A 20,903-nucleotide genomic window follows, 5' to 3' on the forward strand; every position below is an offset into this window, starting at 1 on the left:
AGGCCCTGGACAGGCTACAATATGTTCAGAACTCAGCTGCCAGGGTCTTAACAGGCACTAAGCCCTGGCAGCACATTACCCCCACTCTCATGCAGCTCCATTGGTTACCAGTCAAGTTCCGCATCATCTACAAAATCCTGCTTCTCACTTACAAATCCCTCCATGCTCTGGCCCCTAAATACCTCTCTGACCTACTACAGCCCTCTGCGGTCCCTCTGGTCCTCCTACAAGGACCAGCTGGCTATACCCCGCACCAGACAAGACCATTGGGGACAGGGCCTTCTGTGTCTCCTCCCCAACTCTCTGGAACCAACTCCCCCTTCACATCCTCTGTGCCTCTTTTATGGGCCTGTTCAAAAATCTTCTCAAAACACATCTCTTCACTGAGGCCTTTGGCCTCTAATTCCCCTCACCTTCCCACCCATTGCACTTGCGCATGCGCGCACACACACACACACACACACACACACACACACACACACACACACACACACACACACACACACACACACACACACACACACACACACACACACACACACATACTACCACCCCTTCTTGTAAAGCGACCTTGAGTTTCTTGAAAGGCGCTATATAAAACCAATTTATTATTGTTATTATTATTATTATTATTATCTGGGTTCATATTAGCCTTGCTTGTGATAAGAACAGCTTCCTGGTGGTTTCCAGGAGGAATAGGTTATATATTCCAGGTTATATGGCGGGGATGGTATTTTGCCATATATTGTGGAATGATAAGAGGCTTGTACCTTGCCTATTTAAACAATCAGAAACGTCCTCCTGCTCAGTACTTCTCGACATGCAGGGACAGACATTCATCGGGCTCATCGGTATGTTTCCTGTACAAAAAACAATGTTTGGAAGTGCATTGGTTGCAGATCTACTTGTAAAAATAGTGGATTCACTAGCCCCATGTCACTGTATCAATGTATTATTGCTGTATCATTTACTTAACTATTTTTTAAAGATGTAAACAGAAAAAAGTAACTTTGTATGCTTTTTTCCAGCACTTATTGTCTTGTACCATAACGGTAAGGCATTGCATTTGTCTTATATTGATGCTTATGTTATTTAAATATGCTTCATATGTATTGTTGTCCATTTCCATCCTCCAAGTTGCTTTTTCTTGTTTTCAGGTATAGAGGCAAGCGGGCAAGTATGTGAGGGCACGACGGTACAACTCTCCTGTGGTATGTATACAGCACTATATCTGCTTATAGAAAAAAACATGCAAATACAATATTCAATAGAATTATTCAATAGAATATTCAAGTACCTTTAAAACCTATTCAGTAACCTTCCCTTGCCCTATTTAATATTTCCATTGGTTGCAGATGACCTCTAGTCAGCTGTAGTCATCGAAAGTAACTTGAGCTCGATACATTTGAGCACTGGTGTTGCAGGGAAATTGAACCCATGAACTCAGATTGCATTCATCATGCTACAAGAATCATGTTCCTGGAAAAGGACCTTCCTGTTTGTGGAATAGATATTTTGTAACTGGGGGTCTTTGCACAGGGTTGGGTTTCATCAAGGTGAACTGGGCCAGCTATGGACGCAGCAACAGACACACCTGCAGCAGTGGACGCCCCCCAAGTCAGCTTTCCAACACCAAATGCCACCAGCACAAGTCTCTACGCATCATGTCTGACAGGTACCACACCTGAGGATGCAGACCTGAAAATCATACAGATACTTTTAAATGTTTACATTATATATCATTTATACGGAGCCCCAGAAGTGTCATTGCAAGATTTTTGTGTTTGTGTATATCCACAGAATGTGTGCTCATTTCACTAAATTGTGTGCTCATTTTACTAAATCATGCTTTAATTTTACTAAATTGTGCTCTCAATTTAGTAAATCATGCACACATTTTGCTAAATAGTACAATCATTTTACTAAATTGTGCTCTCATTTTAAATGAGTGCACAATTTAGTAAAATGTGCACACAATTTACTAAATTGAGAACGAAATTAAGTAAAATGAGAACACTATGTTGTAAAACTAATGCACAATATACTAAATTATGCGCACAATCTAAAAAAAAATGAGACCACAATTTAGAGCGCACAATTTAGAAAAATGTCAATATTTTCAATATACAAAAAAACTTACAATGACACCTCCCGGGCTACATTTAACTGACACTCACACTTATCTAGAGTGACTCACTGTGAACTAATGATAGAGTTGAGTGCCTTGCTCAGGGGTACATACCTGGAATGCGATACACATTAATGTACACACAATAACATACTAAAACATTTTTTGTTGTTTTCAATAGGTGCAATGGAATGTCAAGTTGTGCTGTACCTGTGAAAAACTCGGTGTTCTATGATCCCTGTCCAGGGACATATAAATACCTGGATTTATCTTATACATGCCACTCAGTCAGTAGGTGTCACTATATATTTCAAATTAAAAAAGCTTTCAAATGCAGGCATACTGACCCACTATACTTATTTGTTGTACTAAATAGACTCTCTTTTGATTTTCAGAAAGAAGTGTCACATGTGAAAACAACCAGAATGCTATCAGCTGTGGTAAATCATAACACTTTTACACCAACGCCTACCGTTGTACTGTACATACAATCAAGTCACACAGAAATTACTGCATTAGGCAATGAGGGCATACAGTATAGCTGCACATCACAGATGTTCTGTAATTATACATAACGGTTACATACAGAAGTCATATGTCAATAACAACACTAATATTCATGTATACAATTTATTATTTTCTAAATGATCACTGAGTTTTTCTATACTTGTAATTGTATCTCAATTCTGATTGATCTCAAGCCAAGGGAAGCCTGTTCATTCATCACGCCAACTATGGAAGGAGAGATCGCCTGACCTGCCCCCATAAACTGGCAATGACCTCCCACTGTTATCACTCTCAAACGGACAACCTACGCGGCAGGTCAGAGTCTTTCAATTCCAACTGACAAATAGCCACATCAGTCAAAGGCAATTGACCACTGTCATGACTCAAGTGGTAGAAAAAGTTGCTGACAACAGCCGGGTACTCTTATATTTGTGGAGATCATTCAGGGTGCCTTAAGCTACCTTATAGCCTGCCTACTCACTTTCTCTACAATCCTTTTTGCAACCCACCTCCACCACATCTCCTCCTCATACAGTCATTTGATTTATCAATGTCCAGTTGTTGTCATTGATGCCTGCTCTGTTCTGTACCCTATGGTGGGTTTATCTTGCTGCTCTCCTTGTCTTAATCTTTCCTTGTTTGCACATGGAAGGGCAGGAGACTCTCAGAACAGAGCCATACTGCAAAATGTAACCATGTGCAAATAGTAATAAAACTATTCTGAAATACAGTTGGGACCATAGACTGTATATATAGTTCTATATATACAGTCTATGGTTGGGACAGACAGACTATCAAACAATCAATCAATCATTTAGACTAATAGACAGAGTCTGTATTTCTGTACAACTTTGTCAGTTGCTTTGGATAAAAGCATCTAATGGCTGCAAATATAACAAGGTTTCATGTAAAATGCTGCCTGCATTTCTGTCAGAAATGGAAAGACTAAAAAAGATTTTTGTTTCTGTCATATCTGTGCAGGTGCAATGGGAAGAAATCATGTCAGTTACATGCTTCAAATGCTGTCTTCTCTGATCCCTGCCGTGGTGTCAATAAGTACCTGGAAGTGACATACAGCTGCACGCAATCGTGTAAGTACACTAACGCGGGTATTTCTCATCTGTGGCCCACTGGTGGTCTAAGGCACTGTAGCTTGTCAGTGACCATGCATTCATGTTTTGTAGTTTTGTTTGGAATTATTTTTGTCACCTCACACAACACACATCAGGTTTGTGTTGATCTGAACTAGGTCCCATGTTTACATCCTTCTTTTTTCACAGAGAGAGCAGATCACCTTTACTGAAGGCCACACACCGCTGTAGACCAGCACAGATAGTCTAATGAAAGCTATTAAAAGGGATCCAAGGCACATCCAGGACTGTACATACAATATAATATACAATTTGAGGGCTTTGGTGGATTTCACAATGAAATGGGACAAAGTGAGCATTGAACTTCAGCACAATCAGGCTATTTCTTTCTAATTAAAAATATTGTATTTTTTTATCATAGTGAAAATATTAATAATAATAAATAGTTTGTATATTTCTATATTGTTGTCTTTGTACTTGTGCTCTGCACAATGACAATAAAGTTGAATCTAATATTGCAAAATGTAAAGAAAATTGACAGATTTTATATGCAAATAAATGTGGTTTATAGTCAAATCATTTGCAAACACTATTTCTGTCTATTAACTTGTTTTAAGATTTTGTTGATCGTTATAGTATAATTACATATTCAGACTGTAGTGTGATTCTACAGCAGTGCAGGGACAGATCTGCTGCTGACACCACATGGCATATGCATGAGTGATCAGCTGGAAAGTCAGCCAAGTAATTAGCCATGACATATATTTTTTACTTTGTTTATAACCTTTATTTAACCATATGCAATGGTAAGTAAGTAAGTAAGTAAAATGTATTTATAAGGCACATTTAAAATACAGTGTACACTGACCAGAGTGCCGTACAAAGTGAAAAAAAGACAGTACATAACACAAACACATACACATAAGAGTACATAAATACAGATATCAAATAATCATAAATGGGCAGGAAACGCTAAGGTGAAGAAGTGTGTTTTAAGCCTAGATTTAAAACTATCGATGGAGGGAGCATTTCTAATGGAAGGTGGCAGCTGATTCCAGAGGCGTGGCGCAGCCACCACAAAAGCTCTATCACCTCTTAGCTTAAGCCTGGTCCGTGGAATGTGCAGAAGACCCATGTTGCAGGATCTAAGGGACCTGGGTAGCCTGGCGGGCCATCCTATATCATTGAAATGTATAGTCTGGAATCGAACCATTCACCTCGCTTAATCCAAGGGGTGGGCAGAGAATTGTCTTTCAAACTGCCTAGGCATGCAATAGGCCAATGCTACGACCATATCCGTATCCGGTCGGCAAAACGGCAAATACATCCTTCTTCGAAAGGAATGACTTAAGTGCATTGTGTTGCTCAACTTTCAAAGAAAAGCACAAGTCCAACTCCTCCAAAGTTGACGCCAACGCCGATTCAAACAACCGCTCTTCGTTCGCCATAGCCACCTTCCTTGTTGTTCACCGTCGCAGGACTGTCGTTATCCTGTTAAGCCCGCCTTAAGACTCTCTAACAAAATAGAGCGCTGTGATTGGATGACGTCCACGGCGTCAGCCAATAGAAATCCCTATGGTTTGGTACTAGACGTACAGGCTGAGCAAATTAATTTGCCGCTGCTAGAGTGCGTTTAGATTTCTAGGCTAGGACCTGGGGGCAGAGTGGTGGTGAATGAGATCAGTGATGTAGGCTGGTGCCAGACCATTCAGGGCTTTAAAAACCATCACTACATATCATTTAAATTTAAAATGAATCCTGTGCTGGATGGGAAACCAGTGGAGGGAGGCTAGGATGGGGGTAATATGCTACCGCTTTTTTGATTCGGTCTGCAGTATGCAATAGATGTATGCAATAGAAGTTGTACTGAATCAAGAGGAGTTTCATTGACTGGCATGCAGCTTGCAAAACATTCTCTGTTATGTGTGTTAAGTAGAGTTTAGGAAAGAAAAAAAAGAAAAGAATACCCAGAAATAGCAACTTAATAATAATAATAAATAAATAAAAAATGCAGATCTTAATTTCCCACCTATTACCTGAGGTTTATGCATTGATTTTGCAAAATGTCCTCAGCTATGAGGTTAATACATGGGTAGGCTATAAGTGGGAATGCCCTTTTTCATTCTTCTCTCTATCAAAGCATTACCTGATTCTGATTCACTGGGCTATTGGGCACTATGGTTAATTCACAGGTGTGGTCAATAGGCTTTTGTTTTTCATAAAACACACTTTATGTGAGTTTATACATGATGCAGCCAATAGGTTGTCTTGATGTAAACCTGGCTCCCTTGTAATACCATGTTGCACCACACGTGGCCACTGTGTTAAATACAATGCAAGTTAATGGAATTCAAATTATGCTTTATGTAACAGTTTGCGGGGCCCTTCTAATATCCGGGAACTATGAATACTTTAAATATATACTTCTGTCCAGTGAATGTGCTGTATAAACAATATTATAAGCTTCATTGTACAGTCGGAAGAAAAAAGTATTCAACATGAAAAAAAAATCAGGAAATGTATATGGCTATAGGACATTTTGATCATACAATGACTACAAAAAAACCCACAAAGCTCCTTCCATACCAAGATACCTGTGCCTCAAAATATACCGTATGATGCCATCCCAGTCTTTCCACAAATCTACTTGCATATTTATAATCTAATGTAAAATTAACTAATTTTGTATCAACCTATATTGCACACACGCTAATGTGCTACTGCTTATCCTGATGTATATGAATTCATATCTACCCAGCTGGCTCCAAGCAAATAGGCCCCTTATTGAGCCATGTCTTTCTTGACCTGTTGCCTTGTGTTTGATCTAGGTGTTCAAGTTAAAAATTGGGCTCAAGATGTGAACACATTAATATGTTATGGCACTGTATAAATAACATTTAATTGAATGTAAAAGGAAAAATAGCGTGAAATATGTTTTTCTTCTTTTCCTCAAAGTCTTTTATTAATCAAAGATCCGGTAACATGTGTTTGCAAAGCCAACATGTGTGTAAGCTATCACAAGGATGCAAACCACAGAATGTTTTTTTTGCTTTATGGCTCTGACAGAGATACAGATCAGGGCTGAAAATATCTTCCCCCTATTTTCCTTAACACAAATGCCTATGTCCAAGTCCATTAGTTGTCAAAGTTCTGCTATGTACTATGTACAGTATGTGACAACAACAAAGGCAACAATTGAAAGCTATCACAAGGAAGCAAGCCACAAAAATAATGGACTTCCAGAGCTTTATCGCTCAACATTTGGATTTCAGGAAGTCGGTTATTAAGGTAGTGATAGGATTTTGCCATGAGTTCAGTTGATGACAATTGGTTAGGCTACTTTATTGTAGTGTCTGGTTGCATTGTTACATAATATTATTTTGTTTGGAGGCCCAATTAATGATACCTGATAACCACCAAGACGCTACAATAAAATATGAAATTATACTACAAATATATAAATATATAAATATATAATATAATGCCAGAGGAATTACAATAGTGGATGGAAAGCTGCTGGCTTAATGTTGGGAGATTCCTGAAAAAAAAAACATTGAATCACTTAATCTTTGAGTTCATACAAACCCTCGTACCAAAAAAACTTTTTGAGATATAACACTCAAGGTGTTTTTGACCTTGACCTTTGACCTCCAACATCAACTCTTTGAGTCCATACAAACACTTGTACCAAATTGGAAGCATATGCGTCAAGCTGTTCTGGAGATATTATGCGCAAAGCATGAGATATGGCTGTGACTTTTATTTTGACACATGGGAAACACTTAAACAGGATATGTAGTTTTAGGGAGCGCCAGATTGTATGCATTAGAACCTGAGACAGTTGGATTCACAGGTGACACCTGTGCCAGTGTTCTGATTAGCCCGGGAACTACTCTGGGAGCTTAACGAGCGCAGCTGGCTTTAGGCCATCATGACATCACAGCCATTCAAGTCTATAGGGGGAAAATGAGCTTTTTAACATTTTTAAACTCTCTTGCCCCACTCCAGACCTTCAGAACGGTTATTTCAACATGTCTGTACGCTAAGTGGTTAGAGTCGCATTCATTCTTGAAAAGTTAAAAAGAAAAGGTTATAATAATAACTAGAAATGCAATTCCAAGGAATTACCAGTGCATGAAAATGCAAAAGTTGTGATATTTTTGTATAGTTAAAATAAATAATACAGAGATGGTTACTACGGTGATGCTAGGACAGACATGGTGGTTGCTTAGCTTAATAAAAGTTGATAGTTTAAAAGTAGACTGTTTAAAAGTTGAATGTAGATAGTTTAAAAGTTTAAAAGTTGAATGTAGATAGTTTAAAAGTTGTTGATAGACAGCTAGTTTAATAGATAGATAGTTTAATGATAGTTTAAAAGTAGACCATTTAAAAGTTGAATGTAGATAGTTTAAAAGTTGTTGATAGACAGCTAGTTTAATACATAGATAGTGTAATGATAGTTTAAAAGTAGACCGTTTAAAAGTTGAATGTAAATAGTTTAAAAGTTGTTGACAGACTGAAAGTTTAATGAATGTTGATATTTCAATAGTTTAATGGCTGTGTATAGGTAGATAGCTGACGATATCTGAAAGTAAGAATGGCTCTAATGTTTGCTAGCAGTGATGGTAACAATGTTAACTATGCTAATAATATTAACTATGCTAACCATGTAACTTAGCTAATGTTTTCTAGCAGTTTTGCTATAAATGTTAACAATGGTAACTATGCTAACCATGCTACCTAGCTAACTTAGCTAATGTTTTCTAGCAGTTTTGCTAAAAATGCTAACTATGTTAACAATGTTAACTATGCTAACCATGCTACTTAGCTAACTTAGCTAATGTTTTCTAGCAGTTTTACTAAAAATGCTAACTATGTTAGCAATGTTAACTAGGCTAACAATGCTTATTTTGCTAACTAGTCATAGTTGATGATATGTGACAGTTACAATGGCAGAACAGTTAAAAAGTTCAGTAGTTTAAAGGGTTAAATTGTTTAACCCTCTATACCCCAGTGGAATTCTACAACAATGCCCCATACCAGATTCCTGGGAATTCTAAGAGAAAAGGGCAATTTGAGAAACATTTCAAATAACCAAGAATAACTAAAAATCTAATGAAAAGTGTCAATTGTAAGTTTCTTTCAGTTTAAAGATTAGAAATTGCTCTTTCAAATGATATATGATCCATTAAGAATTATATATTCATGTTTCCCATAGACGGCCATAGGCCTACTCACTTACAGTCTCAAAGTCTTTCACTAACAAAAAGTTATAAATATGGTTCACATATTTCTGTATTAGAAGCTGGGAAACAAGATACTATATGAGTACTGATTTCATTGAAATAGACTGGCATATCTTGCACTTATTTGGGATTTAGCTGGACAGCAAGCCTTAGGCTACAGCTAAAAAATGATGAGGATATGAACTAACGTAGGCCAGAAGCATAGCGCATGAAATCGTGACTCATTTGATAAACAGGGACTGTTAAACCTGACATGGATTTACGTTTTGTTTTACATGCACATCATGTTATATAATTTATCTAAACTTGATCAGTTGATGATAATGAACCTGTTGCACTCGTTCACTAACCTTCAACCTATCCTGTGCTAACGTTAACATTACGAGTCTCAGACTAACGTTACATCAGCGAAGGTAGCAAATTAGCAGGCTTTTTTGTAATCACAAAGATGACGAGACATTGGCCTACTTGTATACAAATACATTTTCCTAACATCCATAAGCAGAAAACACAACGGTGGTTCCCGCTTTGGTTATTAGTCAACATAAAAACTAATTGAGAGAGACATACATAATAGTAGCCTAGTTTGCAATAACTATCTGTAAGTGGGATTTGATAATGTTAGCTTTACTGTACATGCCAGAAAGGGGTAATGTTAATGTTATGTGTTAAGATATAACTGCAAATAAACCTGGCATGGGTTTATCATAAACTTTATTGTTAATTAGGCCATGACCCATCACTGAATTATGCCTATATTTTGCTGGTGCTAGCTAAACTCAAACTTTCACAGTGACAGCCATACGATTTGTTTTATGCCAGAGAGGCAGCTAAGTCAGTCATGACAAACAGGAGGATGCTAACGTTAAATATATTACACTTTCATGTTTTTATTTTGTCATTTTCTTACATCAATATGATCGTCACTTACATCAAAACATGGTGGATGCACATCAATACTATCTCATCTAATGAGAAAAGATGCGGACGCTTGTTAGAAGCCATAACTCCAGAGGCACCGTAACGGCTCCCACACACAGCTGCGTGCTTCGCGTTGCTGGAGACGCATCCCATTCACTTTACATGGGCTCACGTGATCCGTTGCCGAACTGAATTGTGGGTCCGTCGCGTCGCGTTTCTCCCACCGCTCGCTTTGAGGAGTTCAGCTCTTGCTGCACCGACAGACGGCACCGGCCAATCAAGCCAATCTACGGACGGCACCAACCAATCACATTACGGTTTTACTTCAAGTCATTTGCATAGCTACCGTCGGGAACACCCACTGGCATGCATTGACGGAACGCAGCTGTGTGTGGGAGCCGTTAGTCCTCAGCCGGTCAGTCAACAGGCTAAACTCAAAAATACCGGAGAAATGTCAACAGCGACCTAGCCATTTAAGTGTGTCAAAATAAAAGTCTGGTGTTTATGTACCCACTAACTCTGTATTATTTCATGTATGAAGGTTATACTGTAGCAGATGTCTCTTTAAGAATTGCGGCCGGCCGCGGCCGTTACAGGAGAATACAGAACGGCCGTCGACGGCCGTTACGGGGTATAGAGGGTTAACAGTGAATTATTGTAGTGATGAGTTTTATTTTGAAACAGTTTTGGGCAGAGGAAACAGTTGAACAGGATGTGTAGTCTTAAGAGAAATACAGTGCATGAAAATGCAAAAAAAATATGATGTAGAATACCATACAGAATAAAAACAAATAATGCTGATATAGTTACAATAGTGTTGCTAGGGTACATATGTTGGTTGTTATGCCAAATTAAGTGGTTGCTATGCTGGTTGCTTGGGTAATCCTGTTCGTTGCTATGGTGGTTGCTAGGTTGACATTGTGGTGGTTGCTAGGCTGTTGCTAGGGTATTTGACATGGTTGCTAGGCTGTTGCTAGGGTACTTGAGGTGGTTGCTAGGCTGTTGCCAGGGTAGTTATGGTGGTTGCTATGCTGTTGCTAGGGTACTCGAGGTGGTTGCTAGGCTGTTGCTAGGTTAGTTGTGGTGGTTGCTATGCTGGTTGCTAGCTTAAACTCATTGGTTGCTATATTGGTTGCTAGGTTGTAACTGTGGAAGTGGTTGCTAGGCTGTTGCTAGGGTATTTGACATCGTTGCTAGGCTGTTGCTAGGGTACTTGAGGTGGTTGCTAGGCTGTTGCTAGGTTAGTTGTGGTGGTTGCTATGCTGGTTGCTAGGTTAAACTAATTGGTTCTATATTGGTTGCTAGGTTGTAACTGTGGAAGTGGTTGCTAGGCTTTTGCTAGGGTACTTGAGGTGGTTGCTATGTTGGTTGCTAGGTAGGTTGTGGTTTAATATGTTTAACTGGAGGCATAGTTGATGTCAAGTGACAGTTGGAATGGCTGAACAGTTAAAAAGTTGAGTAGTTTAATGGGTTAAATTGTTTAAAAGTGAATTATTGTAGTGAGAACTTTTAGTTTGAAACAGTTTTGGGCAGAGGAAACAGTTGAACAGGATGTGTAGTCTTAAGAGAGTCAGATTGTATGCTTAAAGCCTGAGACTGGCAGTTGTGCATGCATGCATGGTGGTTGCATAGCTTAATAAAAGTAAATAGTTTAAACAGGGTGTCCGAGCGGTAGTAAAAGGTAGTAAAAGGTAGTAAATAGAATCTACCAAAATTAAGGCCCTTGAAAGGTAGTAAAAGATAATAAATGCAATTTGACTTGGTAGGAAATTTGTCATCACCACCTCAATATATAACGAGTTTAAATTTTTTGCTTAATATGTGTCTACATGTTTTAACTTCATCTTGCCTAATTAAAAAATATATACGTGCTAACAGGACCTGAGTGAGTCGGAGTCGATAGCAATGACGTAGAAGTAAACTGTGTAGAGTTCCGTGGTTGACAGCCTATCAGCGACGCCAACAAACAACATTTTCGCCTTTTTCAGTTGTTTTACAGGGATACAAACAACGCGCTTTTCGGTGTCTCCTTCAAGTTGCTTTGGGCGACTTATATGAATCGTGCAGATCCGAAGAGTTTTTTAGGGGCCGGGGATGCAGGGATGCTTTTCGGGGACTCTCGCGTTTTCACGTCATCTAGGCCCTACCGCAGGCTACCAGAGCAGCGTTTATCATATGGGCCTGCTTGTTGTCCGGTGTTCCAGTTTAGATGGTGAGCAGGTTAACTTGTGATATTTGCATAAAATCCGTGAATATTCAACAAGACCCTGCCTGCTTGTTAACAACGCTTTGCTCTGCTTCCGCCCTTCCAGTGCTGGAGATTCACATTTTCACAAGCCTACAGTGTGTGACAGAATATGAAGCAAGATCTTGCCGAAAACATGCGGGAATCGCTATGTATAATGCATGTCTGCTTAAGCATCCACACAAAATGTTGTGCAAACAGGAAATGTGTCAAAGTAAATCAGCGAAGGTTTTGTTGGGTTTCGAACATGAGTCTCACTGAGGCAAAATGTTCCAAGCAGTAAACACTATCACCACTACACCACAGAGAGCAATGCTTGTCATTAGTCTATTAGACTACTAGCTTACTAGCTATCCTGATGTCCATGTTAACTGGTGATAGCACATGAGCAAACACAGCGAATGCATGCCTTGAATAATGCAGATTAATTTTGCCTCAGTAATTTTGCATCACAAACTAACAAATGACCCCATCAGACGTTGTTCGTTTTTTGTGCAGAAACACACATCGTGATTATAATGCGCAAAAATTATGAAGATCACTTGGGCCTCGAACTGCTCACTAAAATAGCAAGCTAGCAGTAATAGTCCACCCTGCTAAGCAATTGCACCACTGGCTATTTTGTATCTATGTAATAGCATGGTGTTCCTATTAACTGAATGTAGGTCTATGTTGTGACAGCTTATTTGTCAATCGATCAAGATATTCATTATAGCAAACATCTAGGCTAAGTGAATGTTTTGCAACAGGCTGGTGAATGAGCAGTAAGTAGGCTAAACTATTTTGTAATTTAGGCTACGTGGGAATCTGAAACAGCAACCACTGTCATCAAACTCTCTAGCTACATCAAAGTTTTGTAATATATGCTACCATGATAACCATTTTGTGTCGTCAAATTAGGACCAACAAATTAAATAATATTTAACTCGGAGAAAAAGTTTCATGTGTTCACTTTAAATCATTAGACAGCTCACTGCATAACTTCACCGAGACATGACACTAAGTTATGATAATTTTTGCACATGACTGACGTATTTCATATTATTAACCCCCAAAACGGAATAAAGTGTTAGTGGGACATGCCAGTTTGTTGTACATCAGTTAGGTTTTGGTATGTGAGGCAAAGATGAACCTATTTTGTTGTTTTGAGGCTTGCATATGCCCATGTTAAATTGTGATGGCACCAGTTAACATGGGCGTATATTTCTCACTTATGTTAACCTGTGTTAACTTTGACTAACAGTTCAATATATACATAGAAATCTGGCATTGATTTCAGCAGCTCGTAGTGTAGTGGTATAGACAATGTAGAAGCTAATCCAATCAACTTTCTTGTCCATGCTTGGTTCGAATCCCAGCTAGATCGCTAGTTTTATTTTTTTCCATTCATTCAGTATGTGTCATATTTGTGGATAATGCTTAAACGAACATGTATTAGACTGGTGATGTTTTCAGCGATATCCGTTATATTGTCTCACTTGCAAACACTTCGTGAAAATGTAGCCTAATATAAACCTGCACTATCGGAGGCAGAGCAGATTAAGAAGTTGGCAGGGTCTTGTTGAATATTCACTGATTTTATGCAAATATCACCAGTTAAACTGCTCACCATCTAAACTGGAACACCGGCACTGTCCATCAACAAAAACAGCATGCAGTTTAAAAGTCCCGTTATTTAAAGAGACAGCGATCACTCAAGACAGACCTACACAACTGAGCGATGAACGTGACATTCTTTGAATAGCCTATAAAACACTGCATTTAGATGACAACTGCGTGAAGAACCACGCTAATCTAGTTAATGGCGAATTAAGTTTATGGCATTCACATTTAAATCATGCAATACTGCCCTACAAAGCCAAAAGGCAGTAACTGCATTTTTGGTCGAAAATGAGTTAATGTCATTTTTGGGATATTAAAGACTTCCTTTATCATGTGGATAAATATCTATACTCAATTTGACTGTTTTTTTAAAAAAAATAGAGGGTTGTGTTCACTGTAACTCTCAAAACCATACAAGCAACCATGGCAGAGAGCCACAACTGCAGTTACTGTTCTTTGGCTTTGTTCTTCGACGTACAAGTAGTTACCATACTCTGCCTTTGGTAGCAAATATTGATTATATGTCAGTTACTGCCTTTTGCCTTTGCACGACTCCTTATTTTTAGTACATAATACAAAGGCAGAGTACAGTATCTGACAAATAAGGGTCAAAGGTCAACTTTGAGCACAAGTTTTTTTATATACACACATTTCTTCATCAGGGCAACAATTCACCAGATTTTCATTGCTCTACCTATAATACATTTGTGTAGACAAAACAAAAAACTTTAAAGTCATTTTTCTCAGTTTGACACTCTGGTCAGTTACTGCCTTTTGCCTTTGTAGGGCAGAATAGCCTATGAAAACTTGATCAGTTAAATTGTTCTCATAAAAGGAACAGCAGGCCTACAAAATATTCCAAATAGGCTAGTTTTATTGCAGTGACAGAAAACTGCAACATATGAGTTTTAAAACCATGTTAAATTTGAAAGCATCTAGCTAGTGACAGGAGGGTTTAGGGGGGAAAAGAAACTCTGTAACCTACTTGATTCCACAGTCAATGTTCAGTATTTGGCCTATAATTTAGCCTATAATATTGGCATTTGAATCCATGAAAACTAGCCAAAATCTATAATTTCCTATCGACAACAGACCCCAGTAACGCATCGAATCGCATTGCTACACATTTTGAAGTATTGAAAAGAATCAAATCATTGGCTTAAAGAATCTATATTGTATCAAATTGTGATTAAACTTGATTTACACTCCTAAATGGCATCCTTACCTACCTACCTAACTGTTGTTTTGGGAAGTATTTATCATGCAAGCATCGTGCATCCATGCTGAGTAATGCAATGAAATCATAGTTTTCAATTTTGCATTAGTAAAGCAGTCCACTGATGTGCATGTTTTCACGGACTGCTTTAGTGTCAAATGTGCAACAACAATACCATACCAATAATAATGGCTTTATATATCCATAGAAATAGATTTCTGGGCCTATCCTTAGACTGGAGTTGTTGGTTTTTTTTTTTGGGGGGGGGGGGTAGTCGGTGGTGTTTGTTCTTCATTTTTCACCACACATGTTTGGTGTTTTAGCGTAATTTGTGCCAAGGTTATCATTCTCGCTAAGGGCTAGTTAGGATAACTCAAGGGCTAGGGTTAAGGTAAGGACAACTGAAACTGAACTCGACACTACAAAAAAACATTGTCATTGACAATCATCATACTTAATGATCACAATTAGAAATTATTAGTGTACCTAATAATATCATAAGTATATATGATTTATACCTTATAGCAAGTAGTAAGTCGTGCTTTGCATACCCCCCCCCCCCCCCCAAAAAAAAAAAAAAAAGGGCTGCTGCTTGATGTCGTGTTGGTAGTAAAAAATATTGTGGAGGTAGTAAAAAAGGTAGTAAAAGGTAGTAAATTCAACTCTATGATTCCTGCATATACCCTGTTAAAAGTAGACCGTTTAAAAGTTGAATGTAGATAGTTTAAAAGTTGTTGGTAGACAGCTAGTTTAATAGATAGACAGTTTAATGATAGTTTAAAGTAGACCGTTTAAAAGTTGAATGTAAATAGTTTAAAAGTTGTTGATAGACAGCTAGTTTGTATGCTTAAAGCCTGAGACTGCAGTTGCTGTCAGTTGCTATCAAAGTCCTTTAGTGTTATCAACATGTGACAGCAAAGCCTGCACGTGCATAAGCTATCAGAAGGAAGCAAACAACAAAAATAAAAAGTATTCAGAGGTTTATGGCTCTGACAGAGATACAGTTTAAGATTAATAAACTAGATCATAACTTTTTTTTTTCTGGCTGAAGTTCTATCAAAACCATTGATTATAGGATACACTTCCAAATAAATTAAATTTCAGTGATCACAATGCAGAGTCATAGAAAATGAGTGTATTAAGAACAGCTTCCTGGTGGTTTCCAGGAGGTCTGTTCATATGGCGGGGATAGTATTTAGCTAGGAGTCCCGTTTATGATAGCCTGATAAGAGGCTTGTGCCTTGCCTGTTTAAACGATCAGAAACGTCCTCCTGCTCAGTACTTCTTGCAATGCAGGGACAGACATTCACCAGGCTCATCGGTATGTTGCAGTGCATGGGTTGCAGATGTACTTGTAAAAATAGTGGAACTCACTAGCCCCATGTCACTGTATCAATGCATTATTGCTGTATCATTTACTTATTTGTTGGATTGTTTATTATTTTTCAAGATGTAAACAGGAAAAACGTAACTTTGTCTGTTTTTTCCCAGCACTTATTGTCCTGTGCCATAATGGTAAAGCATTGCATTTGTCTTATAATTGATGCTTATTTTATTTAAAGATTTTGGTAACACTTTACTTGACGGGTGAGTTCATAACACATTCATAGCAGCTGTCATAAACTGCACATAAAGCATTCATGGCTGTTTCATGAGACATGACTCAACATTCATACCAAACCTTTCATGAATGTGGAAGACAGAACGACGACAACTTGTCAAAATAAAAGTCTATGTCTCATGAAACAGTCATGAATGCTTTATGTGCAGTTTATGACAGCTGTTATGAACTCACCCGTCAAGTAAAGTGTTACCAAGATTTTTTTGTCCATATCCATCCTCCAAGTTGCTTTTTCTTGTTTTTCAGGTATAGAGGGCAAGAGGTATGCTGAATGTGAGGGTGAGACGGGGCATCTCTCCTGTGGTGTGTATACAGCACTGTATCTGCTAATAGAAAAAACGTGCAAATACAATATTCAATAGAATTATTCAATAGAATATTCAAGTATTTCCATTGGTTGCAAACTATATTTAGTCAGATGTGTTCATCCGAAGTTTGAGCACTGGTGTTCCAGGGAAATTGACCCTGATTGAGCTCAGATTGCATTCATCATGCTACATGAATCATGTTCCTGGAAAAGGAACTTCCTGTTTGTAGAATAGATATGTTGTAACTGGGGGTCATTGCATAGGGTGGGGTTTCATCAAGGTGATCTCGGCCAGCTATGGACGCAGTAACAGAGTAACCTGCAGCAGTGGACGCCCCCCAAGTCAGCTTTCCAACACCCAATGCCACCAGCACCAGTCTCTACGCATCATGTCTGACAGGTACCACACCTGAGGACGCAGACCTGAAAATCATACACATACGTTTACATCTGTACATTACATATAATTTGTACAGAGCCCCAGAAGTGTCATTGCAAGACATTTTTTGTGTATAATGTGCGCTCATTTGACTAAATTGTGCACTCATTTTACTAAATCATGCTGTCATTTTACAAAATTGTGCTCTCAATTTAGTTAATCAGGTGCACGTTTTACTAAATAGTGTGCTCAACTAAATTGTGATCTCATTTGAATTTTTGTAAAATGAGCGCACAATTTAGTAAAATGAGTGCACTATTTAGTAAAATGAGCACAGAATTTAGTAAAACATCCACACAATTTACTAAATTGAGAGCAAAATGTAATAAAATGAGTGCATTATGTAGTAAAACTAATGCACAATATACTAACTTGTGTGCACAATTTAATACGATGAGACCACAATTTAGTAAAACGAGTACACAATTTAGAAAAATGAGTGCAAAAATATATTGCAATGACACCTCCCGGGCTACATTTAACTGACACTGACACATATCTAGAGGGACTCAGAGTGAACTAATTACAGGGTTTAGTGCCTTGTTCAGGGACACATACTTGGAATGCGATACACAATAATTTACACACACAATAATTTTGTTTTCCATATAGGTGCAATGGAATGTCAAGTTGTGCTGATACCTGTGACAAACTCAGTGTTCTCTGATCCCTGTGTTGGGACATATAAATACCTGGATATATCATATACATGCCACCCAGCCAGTAAGTATCACTATATATTTGGGAAAAGCTTTCAAATGCAGCAATACTGACCCTATACTGGTATATTGAATAGACTCTCTTTTGATCTTCAGAAAGAAGTGTCACATGTGAACACAACCAGAATGTTATCAGCTGTGGTAAATCTTAACACTTTTACATCATCAACACCTATGCAAAGACGTCATGCAGAACTGCAGCATTAGACTGAGCACATACAGTACAATTACACATCACAAATATTTGCTAACTTCTGTAATTGCATGCCAGATTACATATAAGTCACTATGTATAACAATAATACATATATTCATGTATACAATTAATTATTTTCTAAATGATCACTGAGTTTTTCTATACTTGTAATCGAATCTCAATTCTGATTGATAACACCGGAAGCCTGTTCATTCATCATGCCAATTATGGAAGGAGAGATCTCCTGACTTGCCCACATGAACATGCAACAACTCCCAACTGTTATCACTCTCAAACAGACTACCTATGCGGCAGGTCAGAGTATTTTTTAATTCAAACGGACAAATAGGCTAGTCACATCAGTCAAAGGCAAGGCTATTGCCTTGGCTCAACTGGTAGAGAAAGTTGCTAACAACACCAGGGACATTGATATTGATATGGAGCTTAGCGTTAGTTCAGGCCGGCCACAAAGTTCTGGGCAGCCTCTTGGAGTTTGCTAGTAACTAACCACTCATCTGACTGTCCAGCTGATCACTCAGCTGATCAGTTTATGATCACTTGCTCTTACAGATTAACTTTATTGTCATTGTACAAGTACAGAGACAATGAAATGCAGTTTGCGTCTAACCAGAAGGGCAAATAAAAAACAGAAAAGTGCAAAGTGATATAGACAGGTGGTACAGTAACAGTATATGACAGGGGTCGGCAATTACGTTTGGACCCGGGCCAATTTTTTTTCAGACAATGGCATCGCGGGCCATAGCTTTTGTAATGGGGGGGGGGGGGGGGGGGGGGTTATAGGCCTACTATTTAAATTATTAATTATTATATTATATTAAAATAAACATCATCTAACTTTTAAAATGCATTTAATTTAATTCCATTAAAAACGTTTATTTGCTTATGTGCGCTGTTTTTATGCCGCCTGCTGCATCTCCTGTCGTCTCTCATGAAACAGGCGACTTGCCTAGCAACTTGCCGTAACTAATGTGTAGGCTACAAATATTATTCTTTTGGATGACGTGTAAATGATTAGCTGAACATTGCTATATGCTAGTTATCGATGCAAAATGTCGTTGTCAAAAGCCTTGAAAAGAAAAATTGATTCAGAATGCAGGACCTACAAAGAAGAATGGAAGCAGAGGTATGTGTTGAGCCTGCCTGCATTTCTTAATGCCAAGCCTATTAATTTAACGTAACATAGGCTATTTTTGACCTTGCCCACTGGAAGAGGGAGACAGGACACTGTTGTTGTTTTTTTGCACAAGATTACGCGCACTCGCGTGCCAATACCGTTCCGACCTGTGCGTCATGGATAACTGCAAGGATGTTCCACCTGTTTTGTCACTTTAGTAGGACTATCATCTATACCTCAATAAATGTTTTGAAATTGATGGGATTGCTGTAGGCCTTTTTTTCTTTTTAAAAACATGGGGTTAAAAAAAAAATTCATTCAACAGCAAATTAACGTCATCTCGCGGGCCAGATAGAATAGATGGCGGGCCAAAATTGGCCCGCGGGCCACTATTTGCCGACCCCTGGTATATGACATATAGTGCAGTGTAGACAGTACTATACAGTTAATAAAGTGGTATGGTTTACAGTAATATAAATATAAATAGTGCAGTGTATCCTTATAAGAGCAGAATAGATATGGATATGCAGTACGAACAATTTATGAACATGTACAGATAAAGTATGTGCAATGTAGCAGTAACATTATACAAAGTATTACAAATAATATTATGCAGTGTATCAACATTAGCATTATAAAAACAGAATACATATGGCTATTCAGTATGAACAGTGAAGACAGATATGTACAGTATGCAACCCATCTCCTCCTTATACATCTGACTTATCAATGTCCAGTTGTTGTCATTGATGCCTGCTCTGTTCTGTACCCTATGGTGGGTTTATGTTGCTGCTCCCCTTGTCTTAGTCTTTCCATGTGTACACATGGAAGGGCACTCCAAGAACAGAGCCAAATAGAACCTATGCATATTATAGTAATACATCTATTTTGACAAAGTGGTCCTGACTTATATACATTTGGGACAGACAGACTATCAAACCAGCTCGAATCAAATCAATTAATAATATACATAGTTTGTATTTCTGTACAGCATGGTCAGTAGCTTTGGATAAAAGCATCTACTCAATAACTACATGTGTGTCAGATATGCAAAGACTAAAAATATTTTCATTTCTGTCCTATCTGTGCAGGTGCAATGGGAAGACATCATGTCAGTTAAATGCTTCAAATACTGTCTTCTCTGATCCCTGCCGTGGTGTCAATAAGTACTTGGAAGTGACATACAGCTGCACGCCATCATGTGAGTACACTAACATGGGTATTTTCCATCTGTGGCCCACTGGTGGTCTATGAAGGCACTGTAGCTTGTCAGTGACCATGCATTCATTTTTTGTAGTTTTGTTTTCGAAGAGAGACCGGATCACCTTTACCGAAGGCCACACACCGCTGTAGACCAGGACAGATGAAAGCTATTAAAAGGGATCCAAGGCACATCCAGGACTGTACCGGTACATACAATATAATATACAATTTGAGGGCTTTGGTGGATTTCACAATGAAATTGTTAAAAACATGAACCAAAAACCATGTGAAAACGTGAGCATTGAACTTCAGCACAATCAGGCTATT

General features: G+C 38.3%; 1 protein-coding gene and 1 pseudogene across 1 annotated transcript; both read left to right on the forward strand.

Annotated features, from left to right (window-relative positions):
- The first annotated feature begins 820 nt into the window (after positions 1–820).
- Positions 821–4,003, forward strand: LOC143115277 (L-rhamnose-binding lectin CSL1). Its single transcript, XM_076277251.1, has 7 exons — positions 821–851; positions 1,540–1,675; positions 2,310–2,419; positions 2,524–2,568; positions 2,830–2,950; positions 3,617–3,726; positions 3,916–4,003. Coding segments are annotated over exons 1-7 (555 nt in total). The 3' UTR covers positions 3,918–4,003.
- A 12,243-nt stretch (positions 4,004–16,246) lies between these two features.
- Positions 16,247–20,674, forward strand: LOC143115278 (L-rhamnose-binding lectin CSL2-like; annotated as a pseudogene).
- Positions 20,675–20,903: the final 229 nt, after the last annotated feature.

This window comes from Alosa pseudoharengus, unplaced genomic scaffold (genome assembly GCF_046254945.1).
Source record: "Alosa pseudoharengus isolate Yale_2024_CS ecotype anadromous, Long Island Sound unplaced genomic scaffold, YU_APseudo_1.1 YU_APseudo_1.1_scf_9, whole genome shotgun sequence".
Taxonomy (NCBI): Eukaryota; Metazoa; Chordata; class Actinopteri; order Clupeiformes; family Clupeidae; genus Alosa; species Alosa pseudoharengus.